The sequence below is a fragment of the Globicephala melas genome, chromosome 18 (assembly GCF_963455315.2).
Source record: "Globicephala melas chromosome 18, mGloMel1.2, whole genome shotgun sequence".
Classification (NCBI taxonomy): domain Eukaryota; kingdom Metazoa; phylum Chordata; class Mammalia; order Artiodactyla; family Delphinidae; genus Globicephala; species Globicephala melas.
In genome coordinates, this window is record NC_083331.1 from 25,102,705 (window position 1) to 25,125,248 (window position 22,544).

Genomic DNA, 22,544 nt, shown 5'->3' on the forward strand with positions numbered 1-22,544 from the left:
GTTCTATATTACACATTAGAGAAGAAAGGTACCAGAATACTATAATTATCAAAGAGTGTTTAGATTCTAATCATGTGACTACGACTAAAACTTTTGGTGATGATGGCAATTCACTAATTATAGAAGAATGGAAGAAGATTCAGAAATTAACAGAGACTCATATTCATTCCTGTGAGTGAATTAAGAGTATTGCAATCAGTTTTAGAGCTGAAAGGGACCTAAAACTATCAACCCAGTCATTTTAAAGTATGGAGTCAACAGAAACAGCACGACCTGCTCAGTGACATCTTAGTTTACTATTCATGTAAATACAAGAATTATCAGGAATGACTGGTGTTTTCCTCCTGGAGTATGAGTTCTATTTTGCTTACTTTTTTATCTCCCAGTGTCTTGCAGAGGTTTTTGGTTGTTGTTGTTGTTATTTTTAATAAAACCCCCGCATCTTGCAAAGTTTTAAATGAGAAATAATGGTGATTTTCAGTACAGATTTTATATGTTGAGACAAACTATTGTTATCAACCAGAGTACTAAGTGATGTATCCTGGTTCAAGAGATGAGAATCTATGCTTTTTAATTCATTAATTTATTTATGTATTTATTTATTTACTTAGGCCATGCCACACGGCTTATGGGGTCTTAGGTCCCCGGCCAGATATTGAACCTGGGCCCCTGGCAGTGAAAGTGCTGAGTCCCAGCCACTGGACCACCAGGGAATTCCCGAATCTGTGCTTTTTAGAAGAACAAATGTCTTGTAGCTAATTCTGTTTTCTCTTTAAATGTATTGTAGTTGAAGCTTCCTGTCATAACGGGGATGAAACAATTGAAACTATCGAGGCTGCTGAAGCACTCCTCAATATGGATTCTCCTGGCCCTATGCTGGATGAAAAGCGCATCAGTGAGTGTTGTGTTATGACTGTTCATGTTTATATGCTTTTTTTTTTTGAAGTATAGTTGATTTACAGTATTGTGTTAATTTCTGCTGTACAGCAAAGTGATTCCATAATACATATGTATACATTCTTTTTTGTATTCGTTTCCATTATGGTTTATCATAAGATATTGAATATAGCTCCCTGTGCTATAGTAGGACCATGTTTATATGCTTTGAAAAGCTCTTCTTCCATCTCTCTCTCAGATGATAAATATCAAGAGACGAGAGACCATGTTTTATCTTTTTTTGGTCCCAAGTGCATCTTAAGGTACAGTACTAGTTGAGGCACCTTTGCTAAAGTGTTCAGTTAAACAAGATTTTTTTTTTTTAATTTGGGGAGTGAGGACATTAAGGATAAAAAAGTAATTTAGTTGTCAAATAGAAGATTATGCAGAATTTCTTCTTAACCTCATTGGTGAAGTATTTAGGGCCCAAACTATTATAATTTAGTGATCTTTAGTCAATATTGATCTTTATTGATCAATAAAAATTGATCTTTAGTCAGTATTCATCAGTGAATAGGCAAAAATCCATTGCAATGTTTTCTTAGACTTGATGGCATAAAATTCACTGCCACATTTATTGATCTGCTTTTAAATCCATGTTCTCCTTTGGATGTAGTCAAACTCATAAACTTAATTATTATTAAATCAATTTAAGATGTTTATTGAATATTTTCTATATGCACAGCAATGTATCAGGCAATAACATGTTATGGAAATGAACAGATCTTGTTTCTTTCCTCAAGCTGACAGTTTTCTTTTGAAGATAGTTGTTTATGTAAATAACTGTAAAAGCCAAAAATAAAGGCCATGAGAGGGATAGCAGAGTGTTCTGGAAGGAGAGATTTCTCTAGTTGAAAACACCTGAGACAGGCTTTATGGAGGCAGTGTTTTGACCTGGGCGATTAGTAACAAATAAGCTTTTCATGGGTGGAGGAGACAGGAAGGGGCATTCAACATAGGCAGAGGCAGACACAGACCTGTAAAAAAAAACAATAAAATGTTTGAGATTCAAAATGCTTTGGTATAGCTGAAGTATAAGCTTCATAATGGTTTGTAGATTGTGGAAGCTCAGAATGGCATGCTATGGAGTTTGGGTTGTTCCTATCATTTTTCCCCTGTAAACTATGGGAAGATATGTTAATTTTATTTTTCTTTCTAATCTTCAGGGTGTACAGTTTTTATAGAGAAGAATAATATGGTCAGGCCACACTTAGGTTTTAAAGAAAAACTTTAGCAGCAATGTGAAGAATGGAGAAGACAGACAAGATAGACTGGGGATAGGAAGTCAGGTAAGGGAGGCGTTGAATAGTCCCATCAAGCCTGGACTGCCTCAGGGTACTTGACTTAGGGCAGAGGAAATAAAAAGCAGGGACTAGATTTCAAAATCTTACTTCTATTTTAATCTTCAAAGAAACAGGAAATATTTTATGAAATTATTTTGATTTATAATACAAAGTTGATTACAATTAGTTGATTTTATTTCCATTAGATAATAATATATTTAGTTCATCTGAAGATGACATTGTTGTTGCCCCAATCACCCATGTATCCGTCACATTAGATGGGATTCCTGAAGTGATGGAAACTCAGCACGTTCAAGAGACATATGCACACTCACCAGGACGCTCATCACCAGAACAACCTAAGAGAAAGAAAGGTGGGTGGTTAATTTGTTAAGGGAAAACAGTCAACTCTTGATGTGGAATCTAAATATAACTTTTATTCAAGGATATTTCTACCTGAATTAAAACTTACGTGAGAAAAAATTGAATGTACAAAACAGAGTTATTTCTTCGTATTAGATGAATTTAAAGAATTATTTTATACTTTTTTATACATTTAAAATACTTGGTCTACCTCACAGAAAAGGGATTTTCCAACTTTCTAAAGCCTCAATCTTTTATCTAAACTCTTTTATCCAAGCTCAGAAAGAGCTCAGGGGTAAGGGCTGAGGTCAGTTTCCTTCCGCAGAACATAGTTTGAAAACCACCAGCATAGATTCCAGTATAAGATTCCAGTGGGAAGAATACAAGTTGGGAATCAGCAGGTAAGTAATTGAAGAGGGAAATGTTAAGAATGTGTTAGAGGGAATTTTAAAGTTTTCACAAATTAGGACCATACTTACATTCTAACACTGACACTCTTCCCACTTCATTGCCTTTTGATTCTACCCCAGCTTGTTTGATATTTTGAGTTTAATATCTTGGTTGATGGCATCACCAGCCACCACATAACCTAACTTCACATGAAAGTAAGGGAAATTCCAAGAGCCAAAAATGCAGAGGAAAATGAGAGTGACCTGACACTGCAACAGCTCTGAGGGCTGAGAAGGACATGTCAGTCTGGATGTCCAAGGGGCTTGGTTTTATTGCCCACATAGAGTCAGATGCTTAAGTCTTGGTCCAGTGCAAGATGGGCTATTAGACAGAGACCTCAGCATATAATTGGGATCCCTTAGCTATACCCTAAGGGGAAAAACAGTCCACCCTTTGGCACAGACAGATGTTAAGAAGCTTGTATTTCTTAGCTGGGTGGAAAAAATTTTTCCTTTGAGAATTCATAATCCTAGGTTTGTCTTAACTTAGGTTTATGATTAGATTTTAAACTGTTACTGACGTTAGGAATTTCCAGCCAAGTAATTAACATAACAATGGCCCCAGGCTGGCAGTAACTTTGGGCACCAGGCGAAGCTCTTGTAAAATTGCTTTGGCACGTCGTATGTTTAATCCAGGCTGCACAGTATTTCTTCAAATAAAACCCTGTTGAAGGTGAACTCACGTTTCAGTATCACAGAATGCATAAGAAAGATACTTCCTGAATGAGAAGCAGCAGACATAGAAAACCCTAAGGTTAGTTTGCTAAGAACCTCAGATAATAGGATTATCAAATAGAAACTTTCAATGAATATGATTGTAATTATTAATGCAAGGGAATAAAAAGCATTGTCAAAGAATGAGACTATTAAAAAATACCAGGTGAAACTTCCTCTTCTAGTCCAGATGGAGTAACAGAACCTGACTTGGCAACAATTTATTGGATGTGTCACCAAAAGCACAAGCAACAGAAGCAAAAATTAATAAGTGGGACTACAATAAACGAAAAGACTCTGCACAGCAAAAGAAACAATCAACAACATGAAAATGCAACTTACAGAATGGGAGAAAATATTTGTAAATCATATATCGGATGAGGGGTTAATATCCAAAATACATAAACAATTCGTATAACTCAATAGCGAAAAAAAATCCAATTAAAGAATGTGCGGAGGACCTGAATAGACGTTTTTCTAAAGGAGACATACACACAGCTAGCAGGTACATGAAAAGATGCTCAGTATCACTAATCATCAGGGCAGTGTAATCAAAACCACAGTAAGATACCACCTCACACCTATAGAATGGCTAGAAAAAGTGATAGAAAAGACAAGAGATAGAGTGTTGGTAAAGATACGGAGAAAAGGGAATCTTTCTGCACTGTTGGTGGAAATTTAAACTGGTACAGCCACTGTAGAAAACAGTATGGAGGTTCCGCAAAGAGTTAAAACTAGAAATACCGTATGATTCAGCAATCCCACTTCTTAGGTATATATCCAAAGGAAGTGAAAACAGGATGTTAAAGAGATACTTGCACTCCCATATTCTCTGCGGCATTATTCACAGTAGCCAAGATTTGGAAACAACTAAGTCTTCATCCACAGATGAATGGATAAAGAAGATGTGATATATAAATACACAGAATGGAATATAATTCAGCTCTGAGAAAGAGGGAAATCCTGCCATTTGTGACAGCATGGACAGACCTTGAGGACTTTCTGCTAAGTGAAATAAGTCAGAAAGACAAATACTGTATGCTATCTTTTTTTTTTTTTTTTTTGTGGTACTAGGGCCTGTCACTGTTGTGGCCTTTCCCGTTGTGGAGCACAGGCTCCAGACGCGCAGGCCCAGCGGCCACGGCTCACGGGCCCAGCCGCTCCGCGGCATGTGGGATCTTCCCGGACCGGGGCACGAACCCGTGTCCCCTGCATCGGCAGGCGGACTCTCAACCACTGCGCCACGAGGGAAGCCCTATGCTATCATTTTATGTGGAGTCTGAAAGAGCCGCACTCATGGAAACAGAGAGAAGAATGGTGTTTGTTGCGGGGTGGAGGAAATGGGGAGATGTCAGTCAAAGGGTACAAACTTCCATTTATATGATGAGTAAGTTCTGGGGACTAATGTACAAGCATGGTGACTATGGAAATTTCTAAGAGAATAGATCTTAAGTGTTCTCAGAAAGGAAGTGATTATTATGTGAAGTGATGGGTATGTTAACTAACCCTACTGTGGTAATCATTTTGCAATATATAAATATATCAAATCATCATGTTGTACCCTTTAAACTTACACGATATGTCAATTATATATCAATAAAGCTGGAAAAAAAAACCCAACAAAAACAGAACCTGGATTTACCCTCCTGTTTGAAACAGCTAAAACCACAGATAAAATATATGAAGCAATGGTACTAAAGAAAGTGGTGGACATCTGTCAACAAAAGTGAGTGATTCCTGGGAAACAGGAAACCAATGAGGTGAGCCCTATGATTACCCCACCTTCCTGCATGGAGGAAATATTTTTGGAAAACAGTTTGAAAATTCCTTAAAGAACTTAATGTATACTTAACATGTGACCCAGCCATTCTACTACTCAGTATTTACCCAAAAGAAATGAAGCCATACACTTAACAGAAAAACTTATGCATGAATGAAGGTTCTTAGCAGCTGTATTTGCAGTAGCCCCAAACTGGAAACGACCCAAAGGTCCATCACCTGCTGATTGGATAAACAAATTTGTGGTATATCCATACAATGAAAGACCACTCAGCAATGAAATGAAATGTACCATTGATACATAAAACAAAAACGGATGAATTTCAACATAATTATGCTAAGGGAAAGAAGGCAGACTCCCTCCCCCTCTGCCAAAAACAAGAAGAGTATAGTTCTGTTTATATAAAATTGTACAAACTGTAAATTAATCTATAATGACAGAAAATATATGAGTGGATTGGGCAGGGTGGGGAAAGGTGAGATGTGAGGATTACAAAAGGGCACAAAGCACTTTTGGGGGCGAAGAATATGTTTATTATCTTTGAGTGTAGTGATGGTTTCACAGGTGTATACATATGTCAAAACTTATCAAATTGTAAATTTAAACATAAGCAGTTTATTGTATATCAGTTATACCTCAATAAAGCTGTTTTTAGAAAGTGAAAGACTAACATCCTATTTAATGGTGAAAGGCTGATATGATAAGGAACCAAATAGAACACATAATATATGGGTTAAACAGCAAATGAGTCACTGCTTAAGGGAGAATTTAGTGAGCTCCAATACAGATCTGATGTAGAATAAAAAATATGAAAGAGTTAAAGATGTGAGGATTGCGTGAAAAGGTCTACATGTTTAATCAAAGCTCTAGGAGGAGAGCATGTGTAGAGTGAGGAAGAGGCAGTATTCAAAGATAATGACTGAGGAATTTTCAAGAATGATGTTAATCCCAGCATGGTGGATCCTGAGTAGCATAACTAAAATAGATCCAAGCCTAAATATATTATGGTAAAAATGTGGAACATCAAAGACTCCCCTCCACCCCCCGTCAAATAAAGAAAAGAAAAAAAAAAAAAAAGGAAGAAGAAGCAAACCAACCAGGGAGGATCTGCATTACCTGAAGAGGATTGATTATTGGATTGGCAGCTTACAAGCTCCCAGTAAAGGCTGGAAGGGCTGGATATGTTCAAAGCACTGAGAAGAAATAACTGTTACCAGAATTTCTATACCCAACTAATCTGTAATTCATGTGGAGCTGTGTACATTGCCACCGTGAACAGTAAGGAAGATGATGGAGAGGATGGATATTGGGTAGGCTACTGACAGTATCTGCCATGACTAAAACAAGTGGAGGAAAACTGGGGAATAAAGAAAATATTATCAGAGCAAGTCAATAAATAGCATAAAGTAAGATGGGAGGAAGGATAGGAGCTAACTGAAGTCTGGCTTCTCTCAGTCCTTACTGTCATGAACACAGTTAGCTAGAAGTCTCTATGTCATGCAGAGGTTCTCTGCAGATGTCTGCAGTGATGGAAGTTGAGACACCAGGCTCCTACAGTCTACGTTTGTACATCTGGTAGTTTCAAGAGGAACCTGGCCTTAAGAGTGACTTTTTTGACCCTCTTTTCCTTGACTCTTACCTTAACTTCAGAAATGTTTTCCTGGGAATTAGCAGTCCAGTGGTTAGGACTCCATGCTTTCACTGCCCAGGGCCTGGGTTCAACCCCTGGTTGGGGAACTACAATCCTGCAAGCCACGCGGCATGGGCAAAAAAAAAAAAAAAAAAAAAAAAACGTTTTCCTATTCAGTTTGTCTTGGGATGTGTTGTCACTAACCTTGTGACTTTAGCTAGGATTCTGCTTTTCTAAATTACTGCCTATATTATATTACCCCAGCATTCACCCTTATGATCTAAGATCAGAGAGTCAGCTTCAAGAATGTAGGGGTAAATGGTACTAACTAAAGTATCTATTTATGCTTAATCTTCATTGTCTCTCATATACAGGGTGGTAGTCTGTTCAGACAGCATCATCAGCTTAACCTAAATCATAGGCAGCGTTGCTACCGAGTTGTGGTTCTAGATAAGTGGCAAAAACAGATCACAAACGCAGTTTTAGAATAGTTGGTTGACCCAGACTAAGGCTGCACAAAATATAGTTTAACTCTGTTGCATTGGACTTGTTTAGGACTGGATGATGGATAATCATAAAGTAAATTTGTTTGCTGTAAATTGAAAGAAATATAGAAGAATGAGATGTTTAAAAATACACAATAAAAATGGACTATGTGGTTCACAAAAATTTAGCCTCACTTATTTTTTATATCTCTAGAAGTTTTGGGTAGTTTCCAGTATTTGAGAACTAACCAAGAGGCAGACAAACTGTGTGGCTTATTTTTTGAGCCCAAGTTTTATCAGCATCAACAATATTCCCCCAGATTTTAAGAAAGCACTGTCAGTATTGTCACCTCAAAGACAAAATGTAAAGTTTAAACTTAACCTCATTTTTACAAATGAGCCAAAGTATCGTTTTCTACATAAAAGTGTTTGTGATCTAACCTAAGTTAATGTCAAATTTTTACTGAAGTTATTTTCCTTTTAATAAATAGCACTTAGGAGACCAATATATGTGTTCCATGTATAAAATATTTGGCACTTGAAATTTAGGATAAATGACAAAACAGCATTTATAAACAGCTAAATTGTCCATTCCCTCTCTCTTTTGAGGGCAAATATTTATGTAGAGCCATTGTGATTTCAGGGAGAAAAACTAAACCACCACGACCAGATTCCCCAGCCACTACACCAAACATATCTGTGAGGAAGAAAAACAAAGATGGGAAGGGTAAGTACTACTACTGTAACTTCCCTATAATACTTATGGGTCAAGTAACATTCAGATTGCTTTAAAATGTCTGCATATTTTAAGTAGAAACCACCAGCTTTTATTGAAATGGATCTTATTGCTGTCACATGCTTATAAGGTATGGTTACCACCTTCTGTAGAAAGACTGGTAATAATGTAGTCCAAGAAATCCATCTAGGAGATTTTCACTTACCTGTCAAAATAATCCATCCTTTCATTTTTTTTTTTTTTTCGGTACGTGGGCCCCTCACTGTTGTGGCCTCTCCCGTTGCGGAGCACAGGCTCCAGACGCGCAGGCTCAGCGGCCATGGCTCACGGGCCCAGCCGCTCCGCGGCATGTGGGATCTTCCCGGTCGGGGGCACGAACCCGCGTCCCCTGCATCGGCAGGCGGACTCTCAACCACTGCACCACCAGGGAAGCCCATCCTTTCATTTAATAAAGAGCTTCTTGGAAGAATTCAGCCACGTTAGGTTTTCAGTTCATAGACACTTTATTATATTGTCTTGGAGTTTTAGTATTTTCATAACTGCTGCCTAAATTTGAAGAAAATTTTTAAGGCTAATCTGCTGGCTCTTTATATAAAAAGAACAACTATTGAAAGGTTTTGTACAACTCTTTCTCAGTTTCTTAGGCGTAATAATGGTTCTTAAAGAGGCTGAAAAAAAAATTTGTCTCAAAGTGCTTTCTCCCTAAGTCATTACACATCTAATTGGCAGGATTGCTCTGTTCAGACATCTTATACGGGACTAATAAAAAGATCTATGTTAGACCCTAAAATTTATGACCATTATATCACCAGTACTAACTGAACTGTGTAGTATGTTTGTATAATTATAGATGGAACTTAAGAAGACCTTTAGTTGTGTTTTATTGTGTTCTTTCAAATGAAATTTTGGGCAGTTAAAAAGAAATTGCTTTTGTTTCAGGAAACACAATTTATCTTTGGGAGTTTTTACTGGCACTGCTCCAGGACAAAGCTACTTGTCCTAAATATATCAAGTGGACCCAGCGAGAAAAAGGCATTTTTAAATTGGTAGATTCTAAAGCAGTGTCCCGGTTGTGGGGGAAGCACAAAAACAAGCCTGACATGAATTATGAGACCATGGGAAGAGCCCTCAGGTACGTGAGGCTTCTGTAGTTCACTGTGTGACCAGTAGCGGTTCCTAAATACTGAAAAGTAGGTGACTTCTAAAAAGTGCATTGGTTAAAGAAATGGTGAATTTTATTGTTGAAGGGCTAAAACCTCACTGCTTGTAGAAATGAGTGTGTATTTAAGTTGAAATCTTATTTCAGTCTGGGAAAACGTTCTCCTTCCTCCCCCTAAATCTTCATGCAAACGAGATATTTTATTTATGAAGGGATCAGAAAATGTTAAGCTGTCATCAGAAATTGTAAATTGACCACAAGGCTCACGTTTTGAGTCATTAAACTTAAGTTCAGCACAAAGTAACAACTAGTGGTAATGCAGGCACTGAATAAGAGGGTGCATTTTTAAACATGAATCTCAGGTATGATGTGTAATATATTGTGTTGGAATAAATTAATGCTTCGAGCATAATATTAGCCATTGTGAAAATGTTGAACAAAAGTATCACTTAAACCCACTTTTAGTTTGTGTTTCTTGTGATCATGTCATTTAGTCTTCAGGATCTGGGTATATTTGAGAAAGATTTATTAGAAATATCAGTGATCTGAGAACTCGGTAAACTTTTAAAACCAGAACTATTTAGTTACAGTTGGCATTTTATTTTTTAACTCACACTTTTTAAGTTCTTGATTTAATTAAAATAAATGACAGAATTTGAATCACTTCTATTTGTACATCATTAAGTTTTATACAGAAAATTGTTTCAGATTAACTGAAGCAAATTTAAACAGGTTAGGGACATTATAATTATAGTAAGCTATGGAAGAGAAATAAAATAACTACCCTTCATTTAGAAAGTCTTTTCTCACCTGTTTGTTTCTAGCTTTAAACTTTTGTTTATGATTAGGAAATTTTTATTGTGTTGAAGATTATTTTAGTTTATGTATAACTGAATACAACATTGATGGAATTGTCTGCTTTGAATAGGTACTATTACCAAAGGGGTATTCTGGCAAAAGTAGAAGGTCAGCGCTTGGTGTATCAGTTTAAGGATATGCCGAAAGACCTTATTTATATAGATGATGAGGATCCAAGTTCCAGCATAGAGTCTTCAGATCCATCACTGTCTTCAACAACCACTTCGAGTAGGAACCAGGCAAGTCGATCGAGAGTATCTTCAGGTCCAGGGATAAAAGGAGGAGCCACTACAGTTCTAAAACCAGGGAATTCTAAAGCTGCAAAACCCAAAGATCCTGTGGAACCTGCACAGCCATCAGAGGTTCTTAGGACAATGCAGTCCACACAGACTCCATATCCTACCCAGCTCTTCCGGACTATTCATGTAGTACAGCCAGTACAAGCTGTTCCAGAAGGAGAAGCAACCAGTAGCATGCAGGACGAAACATTAAATTCTTCCGTTCAGAGTATTAGGTGAGAAAATTAAACTTACTGGTGCAGATAATTGTACGATGTTTCTGACCAGAGTCGTCGTTAAACGTGTCAGGATTCAGAAGTGAAAATAAAACTTATATACATGTCAAGCTAGAACTCTTGGTCAACAGATTGTTTCAGCAGCGTTGCATCAGTCCTGTGATTGTATCAATGATTCCTTATTTTTATTTATTTATTATTTTTTTTAAAGCACTCTTTTTTTTTTTTATAAATTTATTTACTTTATTTCTCTTTGGCCGCGTTGGGTCTTCGTTGCTACGCGTGGGGTTTCTCTAGTTGCGGTGAGCGGGGGCTACTCTTCGTTGTGGTGCGCGGGCTTCTCACTGCGGTGGCTTCTCTTGTTGCCGAGCATGGGCTCTGGGTGTGTGGCCTCAGTAGTTGTGGCGCATGGGCTTAGTTGCTCTGTGGCATGTGGGATCTTCCCGGACCAGGGTTCGAACCCATGTCCCCTGCATTGGCAGGCGGATTCTTAACCACTGCATCACCAGGGAAGACCCTATACCTTACTTTTAAACTGTGACATTACTTGATGTTATTCAGTCAATTTGAATCAGTTCTCTATAGCTTTGTGTAACTGAATTGATCCATATAAGAAGGGATCCACATATAAGAAAATCCAGAGAATAGTTTCAGATCTTTTTTCAAACAAAGTTAGAAGCTGTAAAAATTTAACATAAATTTACATATCATGACCCTTTGGAATGCATTGAGTTCTAAGAAATCCACATTAGTCTTTGGGAAGATACTATCTTCTCAGATAGTATCCAGAATAGTTCTAAAGTTCAAACAGGTTGGAGGCCAAGAATCGAAGGTCCTCTTTTTCGGGCTTTTAAGGGGCAGAGTTGGAAGAATAGTTTTGTGGTTTAATCAAATCTGCCTCATAACCCCAGAAAAGACATGAAACAACAGATTAGCCTGCTCTATTGCAGACACTTGGGACTGGTCTTGACTGATTTAGAATGGGGAAAAGGGAGGAAGGCAGAAAATTAGATGGACATTTTCAGGTTCTGTTTTTCCATTTCTACTGCCATGAATTTCCAGAACATGAATTATAATAAAATATAGGAGCCCCTCCAAATCCAGTAAAAATGATTCTTTGATTATTTTCATTAGCTGACTTCAATCGTACAGTTGTATATTCTAGAATATAAATGCTGGGTTTTTGTTCAATTGATCTTGAAGTATACATTACCTAGAATCAAAACAGACTTATAGACGATTCAGTCTTCCTTGTATGGTCCATTTAAACTTTCGACAAGTTTGATTTAAGAGAATTGAATTCTCTTAAATCGTTGACTTGTAAGGAGTATAAAGATCACATTTTTTCCATCTTAATTAAAGAAGTACTTATTTAACTCTGTATTTTCCCTTTAATGTTTTATTTTCCTCTAAGTTCTGTTGGTTACTTATGATGACTGAATATCTGATGGAAATTATGTGGTTCCTCGCGTTGATTTCTATGCTCTTTGTCATCTTATCATTGTATGTATTTGTGTTGATATGAAACATACAATGGCCACAGCTGATCACTGGGACTCCCTTCTTGGACTGATTCAGTTGTTTTTTAGCATCTCTAATCAAAGTTTCCTTTTTAGACCTAGAGAATAAAAACAAACCAGAAGAAAAACAACAAGAGCAACAAAAACACATACCTTTAGCTCTGAAAGATAGTAAATTGTGTATTATATTGGATAGTTTATTACTCTGAATGTCAATTTCTGAGTAAGACTCACTGCCAGATATTAAAACATTGTAATTACACTCCCTACCTCTGATTTTCAAACTGTCTTTGGTGTACCTTTCAGAATCTTCATTTCCACAGTCTCAGAGTTCTGAGGACTCTCTGCCTGCTTCCTGTTTCTCCTATTTTTTTCTCTGGCAACCTACATGTTACCAATGCATATCATTATGTGATGTTTCTGACCAGAGCCATTCTTTGTTTAATGGCTCAAGAGTCAGCATTCGTGATAGTGCCTTCTTGCAGCTTTTGTTAGATCTAATTTGCACACAGAGTGCAGTCCAATTTCTGTAGCCTCCACTGCCAGCTCTCACTCTACTCATAATTCCTTCCTTGCTCTCCAGCTAAAGCTTACTTCTTGCCTGTACCACATTCTGGTACGTAAACCAGGTGTTTCCGGTGACTTTAATGCCTGTCTCCTGCTATACATTTAAATCTGTAGGAGCTAGATTCTATTCATTGTCCTTTTCCTAACACCTAACATAGTCTGACATATAACACCCCTTCGTATTTATAGAATTTATTTTGAAGTAGTGTATATGATCATTCTTTTTTTTTTTTTTTTTTTTTTTTTGGCGGTACGCAGGCCCCTCACTGCTGTGGCCTCTCCCGCTGCGGAGCACAGGCTCCGGACGCGCAGGCCCAGCGGCCATGGCCCACGGGCCCAGCCGCTCCGCGGCATGTGGATCTTCCCGGACCGGGGCACAAACCCGCGTCCCCTGCATCGGCAGGCGGACTCCCAACCACTGCGCCACCAGGGAAGCCCCGTGAAGTAGTGTATATGATCATTCTTTATCTCCTTTTAGAATAATGAGTTCTCTAAGTGGACTACTTATAAAATGAAGCAATATAAAATTTAACTTTCCAAACTTAAAGACAGTTTTTTTGTTTTCTTTTCTTTTCTTTTTTTGACCATGCTGTGCGGCTTGTGGGAGGGATCTTAGTTCCCTGACCAGGGATTGAACCCAGGCCCATGGCAGTGAAAGCGCTGAGAACTAACCACTGGACCAGTGGGGAATTCCCAAAACACAATTTCTTCTTGTAGAAATTATTATGTATTTATATGAATGTATGTATGTATCCACATACATTGTTTTTTTTAATATAAATTTATTTAATTTATTTATTTTTGGCTGCGTTGGGTCTTCGCTGTTGCACATGGGCCTTCTCCAGTTGCAGCAAGTGGGGGCTACTCTTCCTTGTGGTACATAGGCCTCTCGTCGCAGTGGCACCCCCTATTGCAGAGCACGGGCTCCAGGTGCGCGGGCCTCAGTAGTTGTGGCTCGCAGGCTCTAGAGAGAATGCAGGCTCAGCAGCTGTGGCGCACAGGCCCAGTTGCTCCACAGCATGTGGGATCCTCCCGGACCAGGGCTCGAAACCCGTGTCCCCTGCATTGACAGGAGGATTCCTAACCACTATGCCACTGTGGAAGCCCCACATACATTCTTAATCATTCATTTGACTTTAAAAAAAATTATTTTCTCATTTGGTTATATTTTATTTTCCTCCCCCAAATCCTACTTATTTTCACTGTAAGTATCCCAACTTTTAACTATGAGAAATTTCAAAATATGGGAAGGCTGAAATAGTACACTGAACAACTATACCATCCACCTGGATTCACAGTTGATAGCATTTTGCCTTATTTGTTTCCTCTCTATATTTATTTATACCCTTTTTTTTCCTCTTTGGCTGTTTGTCAAGTCAGTTGACATCACCATGACATTTCACCTCTAAATACTTCAGTGTACACTCTTTAAGAATAGAGACATCCTAAATAATCATATTATCACTCCTAAGAAAAGTAACAGAAATTTGGCTATATCTTTCTTGACTACTTTTTAATAAAATCAAAGACCTTTGAAATATTTTTTCTATAGTTGAGGGAAGGTCAAATGATTATGACTTAAATTTAGATTATTAAATTAATATACAGCAAGAGATGATACTTTCAAAGAACTCTCTATATTCATATACTTTACATATATTAATGTATAGAAAATCCTTATTGCTCAGTGAGGTGTAGGTAATATTCCTGTTTTACAGTTGAGGAAACAGAGTCAAGGAGAGGCCACGGAGCCTGGTCACCTTTAGTAAGTGGTGGAGATAGTGTTTTAATGCAAGCAGTTTAGTCTAAAGCAGTGAACTTAATGAGTTGCCATACTGTCAGTTAATTCACATAATCACATGAAATATCACTTACCTACAATGAAGTAGCAACGTATTTTTTCTCAAGTTTTTCCTTTGCTCTTTTCTTTGTATCTCACATAATTGCACATAGAGTTATCCCTCAGTATCCTCAGGGGATTGGTTCCAGAACCCCCTTTGGAGTCCAAAACCTGAGGATGCTCAAGCCCCTTATGTAAAATGGCATAGTATATGCGTATAAGCTCCATACACCCTCCCATATACTTTAAATCATCTCTAGATTACTTATAATACCTAAAACAGTATAAGTGCTATGTAAATAGTTGCCAGCATGTGGCAAATTCAAGTTTTGTGGTTTGGAACTTTCTGGAAATTTTTTTGGGGGGGGCGTGGATATTTTCCACCAGAGAGGTTGGCGGAATCTGTGGATGTAGAGACCGTGGATATGGAAGGCCAGCTGTATCTATATTGAAATTGATTAAATTTCCTTAATTGATTTAGGGTATATATGCTCAGTTTTACAAATTTTAACTTTGGCTTCACAAAAATAAACCTCTGGTAAAATATTTTCCTAAAATTGTTCCTTGGTAAATCTGCAAGTCCATATACCAACCCAGTATAACTTATTTCTCAATAATGTTTATCCAAGTACTAATAGTTTGTCTTAGGGTCTTTTAAATAATTAGCCTCTAAAAATGTATAATGTATACATTATACATTTTAAAGCAGTGTAATGGAGTAGAAAGAATGTGGGCATAACCTTCTCGCCCTCCAGCCTTGTCAATTATTAGATGTGACGCTGGATCACATTAACTAACTATTCTGAGTCTGTTTCCTCCTCTATAAAATGAAGATGATATTATTTAAGCTTACAGGTGGTTGTAACAATTAAATGACACTTTCTGACATCTGATATTCAACAAAAGCCAAATATTATATTGTATATGTTTCTTAGCTTCAGAAAGTTTGAGGAATTTTAAATTACCAATACTGTACCAGTTGGTTACAAGCAGCTTACGTTTTTTAAAAGTAGTTAACTGTAATATAACCTTTGGTATATAATATAATGAGACACAACTGACAGTTTAATCATTAACTAAGAAAAAAAATAATTTAAAATTCCTGTGTTTAGGAAAAGGCTGTGTAGTATTTAATCCTTTAATCTCTGAATTTTTTAGTGAAAATTTATTGTTTTAGAATTTGTTCAAATAAGCTAATATATTTACATTGCAGATATATATATATATATGTGTGTGTGTGTGTCTCAGTATATATATTTTCTGGCAGATGGCAGTCAGGTGTTCAGGAAAGGGACATCTTTTTATGACTTGAATAAAAGCATTGAAAGTCTAGTGGTAGCCCTGATGAGCAATAGGGAAATTTTCCAAGTACATTATTGCTCATGCCACATCTGAGAGAAGGAAAGGGGAAGGGGGAGGGGTATGTATTAAAGGTTGTTAACTCCCTACAGTTTAAAGATCTAATAGAAAGTATTCATCTTTGGCTGAAGTTATTCAGGACTTAAGAAGTGACAGTATGTTGTAATGGTTAAGCACATAGGCTCTGCAGTTGAATGACCCCTTTTCTTATCTAACTGCTCACCTTATGCAAGCTGTTCAACTACTTTGTGCATTAATTTTTTCATATGGAAAATTGGGATAATACTTATAGGGTGGCAAGGCTATACATATTTATAGATACAATCTGTGTGCTTCCTATATGCCAAGTTCTATTTTATCTATACATACATGTACATGAACTCTTGGCATGGGAAGCCCTTGGGTCTTTTTTATTTAAAAAATGGTATCTGTCAGCTACTATTTGCAGGCTTAGATTCCACCCAAGATATCCTGATTCAGGCGGGCAGGGAAGAAGGGAGGCACAGTGTATTTTGGAAAAGTGCCCTAGTTCCCGAAGTTATTCTGTATCCTTCCTACTCATCCCTTCCTGCCCAATAGTATTAGTACATCTGGCCATACCCTGCCAGCCTATTAAATCTTCATTACCTGACTCATATTCTCTTCTAGCAGTGTCCTTCAAGAGAGCTGCCGATCTCCTGCTGTAGACTACTCCTAACAGTGGTGACTATGGTGGCAAACTGAACTTGGGAATCAGTATCCTACATGTATGGGTGGGCTGCAGTTATCATGTGTCTTTCTGCTTCCTTTGAACTTCTTCTGAGTTGTGCTGAGTCATCTTTCCATCTAGCCCATTTGTCTTCTCCTCCGGAATTTCATTTCTCACATGTGACAGGCCACATAATTGTAACTTGCTAAAATTTACCTGTGATAGTCTCCTGGCAATAATTAACATTTGGTTTACGGGGACTAATCCAGCTCCTAGCCATTTGGAGTAGCAATCATCTCCCTTTTGTAAAATAGCTTTATAGAATTCAGAGGAAACACAGTTGAGATCCAGATGCTGAGTTTTTTCAACAGCATTTGTTTTATATTAACAATGGCCATAACTGTAAACTTCACAGCTGTGAACTTTTAAAATTAGATTGACTTATAATATCATTTATGTACCACTTTTCTTCAATAAATGGAATTAAAACCTTACATAAACTGGATTTTACGTTAAAGGATTTTTTAAATTTAAAAAATTTTTTTTGCGGTACGCGGGCCTCTCACTGTTGCGGCCTCTCCCGTTGCGGAGCACAGGCTCCGGACGCGCAGGCCCAGCGGACATGCCTCACAGGCCCAGCCGCCCCGCGGCATGTGGGATCTTCCTGGACCGGGGCACGAACCTGCGTCCCCTGCATCGGCAGGCAGACTCTCAACCACTGCGCCACAAGGGAAGCCCACGTTAAAAGATTTTATGTTAAAATTGTATCTTTATGACTAAAATTTGTGAAAATTACTTGAGCTGAGAAAACTGCTAAAACACGCCTCTATTTTTGCCAAGGGTTGGCCTTATTTTTTATTCTATCTGCCAGCCTAAAGAACCCTCATGAGTTAATTATATTCATGACTTGTTTTATGTAATATGAACCGTGAACCATTAAAATTCTTCTAATAATTCTGTCTCATACATTTAAGATTGTTTTTTATTTTAGTTAATTGAGCGTTTTCTCTATATATAGAAAAACAGGTTGAAAACAATTATAATCATGTGAAGTTTGGTAATTTGGTTGGGTATATTGATGACATTACCCCTCAAATATTAAAATGATAGTGAGTCCAATATGTTTATTTAAAAGTCCCTAATTTTCTTTCAGGCAGCTTATACATAACTTCCTTGGGAAACATTTTGATATCCTCCTCCCCCAACAAAATTGCTTCCCCATTTGTGTTAATATAGCACTTAGGATAGACTTTTTTTTTTCCCACCAGATGGTATCATAGTTAATGGACTGAGAGTTTTGTGTTGGGCATTTCTGTATGTAGAGTGTTTAATGCAGGGTCTGGCGCAATGTTTATGTTGTGTTGAAAATATGGGAAGGAGCATTTGAAATGAATAACTCATGTTCTGTCAAAGTGAGTTGTCAAATGTTAAGTTTTAAACAATGTAGAATATGCTAATTTCCTCACTTTTATTTCATAATCTCAATAGGACTATACAGGCTCCAGCCCAAGTTCCTGTGGTCGTATCTCCTGGGAATCAGCATTTGCACACAGTAACACTTCAGACAGTGCCAATCACAACAGTTATAGCCAGCACAGATCCATCATCAGGTGCTGGATCTCAGAAATTTATCTTACAAGCCATTCCATCATCACAGCCCATGACAGTACTGAAAGAAAATGTTGTGCTCCAGTCGCAGAAGCCGGGCTCTCCTCCTTCCATTGTCCTGAGTCCTGCCCACGTACAGCAGGTTCTTACCAGCAATGTTCAGTCCATTTGCAATGGAACCGTCAGCGTGGCTTCATCTCCGTCCTTCAGTGCTACCACACCTGTGGTGACCTTTTCTCCTCGCAATTCACAACTGGTTACTCACCCACCTGGCACTGTAATCACTTCAGTTATCAAAGCTCAAGAAACAAAAACTCATATACAGGAAGTAGAGAAAAAGGAGGTTGAAGATAACTTGAAAGAAGGCACTGGGGAAACTGAGCAGCAGTCACAGCCTTATGTGATGGTGGTATCCAATGGATTTACCTCTCAGGTAGCTATAAAAAACGAACTGCTGGAACCCAACTCTTTCTAAGTAATATACCAAAGGAATTACAGATGGTGGTTTTTTAATTGAACATTTTCAGTTGTATGCAAACTATTGATTGATTCTAAGGTAAATTCTCCAAATGTTCCTAATTTTATAGTTACTTGTTAAAAATAATAACTTAGAGTTAATTTTGACTTTGTTAGATGAGGGGAGGAAAACCCAAGTGTTTCCTTTTGTTCTTCAAATGTTTCAGAATTCAATTGTGAAGGAACAGGCGTTTTATACTATGAAGACATTCTTTTGAGATTTTTTCCAGTGGCTATATCATAAGCATTTTTAAAGTTTCTTTTTAAATTTTACATTGTATTAGCTTTTCTGATTCTTCTGTAAATACAGTACTTAAATATGACATCAGGAAATTTATATAGGAGCTATTTTCATTCCACTTGTATAGGTTAAGTCTTGACTCTTTCAAATGCAAGACACCTATTTTATGCCTTGTTAAAATTATGATTTCACTTAGATCGACTTTAGTTTGTTGCACTGTATATTGAACTATGACTATGTAAATTATAACATTAAAAATCGAAATGTGCCCATGATATGGCTGAACCTGTTTCAGAAGCAGGATAATGTAAAAGTATCAGCCTAAGAGTGGCTCTCCTACTAACTAGTTGTATAACCTTGGGCAAGCCACTTGACCTTTCTGGGCATCATAAGAGGAGGGATGTATTGGATTAGATTAGATGAACTCCAATTTCCTATCTAGTTCTAAATTTTATGATTCTAAGCCCTATGTTTTAAGCTTATCTCCTACTGTAAATATAGCTAAAATATTGCAGAAAAATTAATGACCCTACAAAATTCATTTTGCTGTTACCTGTTAAGATTTGCTCTGAACCTGAATTCCTCCTAAATACTTTGTTCATTAACTCTTTAGGCCACTGTGCATTGTGGTCCACTAGTAAAAAAACTTATGTTGCTGAGTGCTAAATGATATACTGCTTTTCTGAAAGAGTCAGGGCTCTTTAAGGCCCCAGAAAGCAACCAAGCCTTGGGCTAATCTGGCTGAGTAGTCAGTTGCTATAAAAGCATAATTGCTTTATATTTTGGATCATTTTTTTTTATTGAGAGTGGGGGGAGGGGGAATTGCATACAAAGATATACATTATATATCCCAGTTTCTGAAATGCAATAGTTTTTAGATTACTTTTTCAACTGTAAATAATGTACATTTAATTTCACAAGAAAAATTGTTTTCTGCAAATTTTCTAGTATAGCAAAAAGAAATTTTTGTAGTTGAAAGAATCATTATGTTTAGAGGTCTAATGTTATATGTTTTCATGTTACAGAGTGAATTTGTATTTAAACAAAAATTTAAATTTTGGAATCCTCTAAACGTTTTTGTATCTTTAATTGGTTTATTATTAAATAAATCATGTAAAAATCCTGTGTTTTTGTTTTCAAGAAAATGTTCCTTAAGAACAAGTATACGGACAATGTTGCTAGTATTACAGTATTATTAAACGTTTATATAACAGCCTCCATTAGTCAGATTAGAATTGCAGAATGTCATCCTCTCAGTTTTCCTTTCTACCATACCAAATGGCAGTTTCCGGACACGACACAATGGATTACAAAGCTCCAAAAATTAGAAAATAAAATGTTCCCAGCGATAATATTAAACACACTCTAAAAAACAAGTTTTCTAATTAGAAATTAGATCAGTTAATTGTTAAACTTGGAAAACACAGAAACAGAAAAATGTAACAAAATTAAAATCTCAATCCAATACGCCTATACCCAGTAGTAACTTCCACTTATTCATTTCCTCATGTCAGTTAATATTCTTCCCAAATATGATTTTTTTTTTTTTTTTTTTGGCAATACGCGGGCCTCTTACCGTTGTGGCCTCTCCCGTTGCGGAGCACGGGCTCCAGACATGTAGGCTCAGTGGCCATGGCTCACGGGCCCAGCCGCTCCGCGGCATGTGGGATCTTCCCGGACGGGGGCACGAACCCACGTCCCCTGCATCGGCAGGCGGACTCTCAACCACTGCGCCACCAGGGAAGCCCCCCAAATATGATTTTTAAAGGAGCATTCTTATCTCTGAAGATGGAGGGAAACAGAGAAGAATCTGAAGGAACAGACCTTGCTAGTTTTCTCCAGTTTACTACCCTTAGCTTATACCCTTCTGTTCCATTGTTTTTCTATGACTTTCCATTCTTCATCAAACCTAGTATAAAAATGTTCAGGCTTAACCATTTCTTTGAGTCTTCATTTCCTTATGGAAGCTCCCACGTTACAGAAAACTTAATATGCTTTTCTTCTTTAATGTCTTTGTCAGTTTGAGCTTTAGGCCCAGGCAGGGACCCTAAGAGGATCAAGGAAGAGTTTTCCTCCCTTAGAACTCTAGCCATGCATCCCCTAATATAATCTCCCAGTACTGAACTCCTGAATAGGGACATAACTCTTACTCAGTACGTGGCCTTTCTACATCAAGTCATTGATTCAACATGTATTAAGGAAGTACCTGCAATGTTACTGTCACTGTCCTTAACTTATAAACCTGCTGCTTTCCTCACTTTCCATTCATTCTTTTTCTTAAAAATTTCATTGAAGTATAGTTGATTTACAGTGTTAATTTCTTTTATACCGCAAAGTGACTCAGTTATGCATTTATATATTCCTTCTTTTTTTGGCCACTCGGCATGTGGGATCATGGTTCCCTGACCAGGAGCCAGACCCGCGCCCCCTGCAGTGGAAGTGTGGAGTCTTAACCACTGGACCACCAAGGAAGTCCCTATATCTTTTTCATATCCTTTTCCACTGTGGTGTGCCGCAGAGTATTGAAAATAGTTCCCTGTGCTATACAGTATGACCTTGTTGTTTAAACATGCTATATGTAATAGTTTGCCTCTGCTAATCCCAAACTCCCATTGCTTCCCTCCCCTAGCCCCCCCACCCACCCCGCTCCTTGGCAACCACAAGTCTGTTCTCTGTATCTGAGTCTGTTTTTATTTCATAGATATGTTGATTGGTACCATATTTTAGATGCCACATATAAGTGATATCATATGGTATTTCTCTTTCTGATTTACTTTGCTTAGTATGATAATCTATAGGTCCATCCATGTTGCTGCAAATGACATTATCTCATTCTTTTTGATGGCTGAGTAATATTCCATTGTATATATGTACCACATCTTCTTTATCCATTCATCTGTCAGTGGTTCTTTAACCCACTGTAGTAGTACATTTGCCCTATTACCCTGAAATTACTGTTGCAAAAGTCACTAAAAAGGAATCAATTTCCATATTGCCAGATTCCCCCCTTCTTCTCTTTCTTGACCTCTCCAATATTTGATAACCTTTTATAACTCACTGTTCCTTTAAACTCTCTATTGCCTTTACTTTTGTGCCCAACTCTCTCCGTCCTCTTCCTGCCTTTATAATAATTTCTTAATGTTCCTCTTGGGTTGCTCCAGAGACTTTTTCAAAGGTTAGAGTTCTCCCAAGTTTTATCTAAAGATCACTGTTCTCTGTTGTCTTCACCTTGTCCCCCTTCAATGTGTTCTTCCCCAGTGCAACAGGGGTGCACTTAATTGTACCAAGCCATTCAGTG

The 22,544-nt window shown here is 37.5% G+C and overlaps 1 protein-coding gene across 5 annotated transcripts in view; it reads left to right on the top strand.

Annotated features, from left to right (window-relative positions):
- Positions 1–20,293, top strand: part of ELF1 (E74 like ETS transcription factor 1) — a 105,596-nt gene extending 85,303 nt beyond the window's left edge. For 4 of the 5 annotated variants that reach the window (XM_030830368.3, XM_030830365.3, XM_030830369.3 and 1 more), the window contains exons 4-9: positions 788–895; positions 2,426–2,593; positions 8,284–8,367; positions 9,316–9,508; positions 10,464–10,907; positions 18,370–20,293. In XM_030830368.3, the coding sequence (XP_030686228.1) occupies positions 788–895; positions 2,426–2,593; positions 8,284–8,367; positions 9,316–9,508; positions 10,464–10,907; positions 18,370–18,964 (1,592 nt within the window). In that variant the 3' untranslated portion in view covers positions 18,965–20,293. The remainder of the gene's footprint in view (positions 1–787; positions 896–2,425; positions 2,594–8,283; positions 8,368–9,315; positions 9,509–10,463; positions 10,908–18,369) is intronic. The other variant, XM_060287818.2, reaches the window with a different exon arrangement.
- Positions 20,294–22,544: the final 2,251 nt, after the last annotated feature.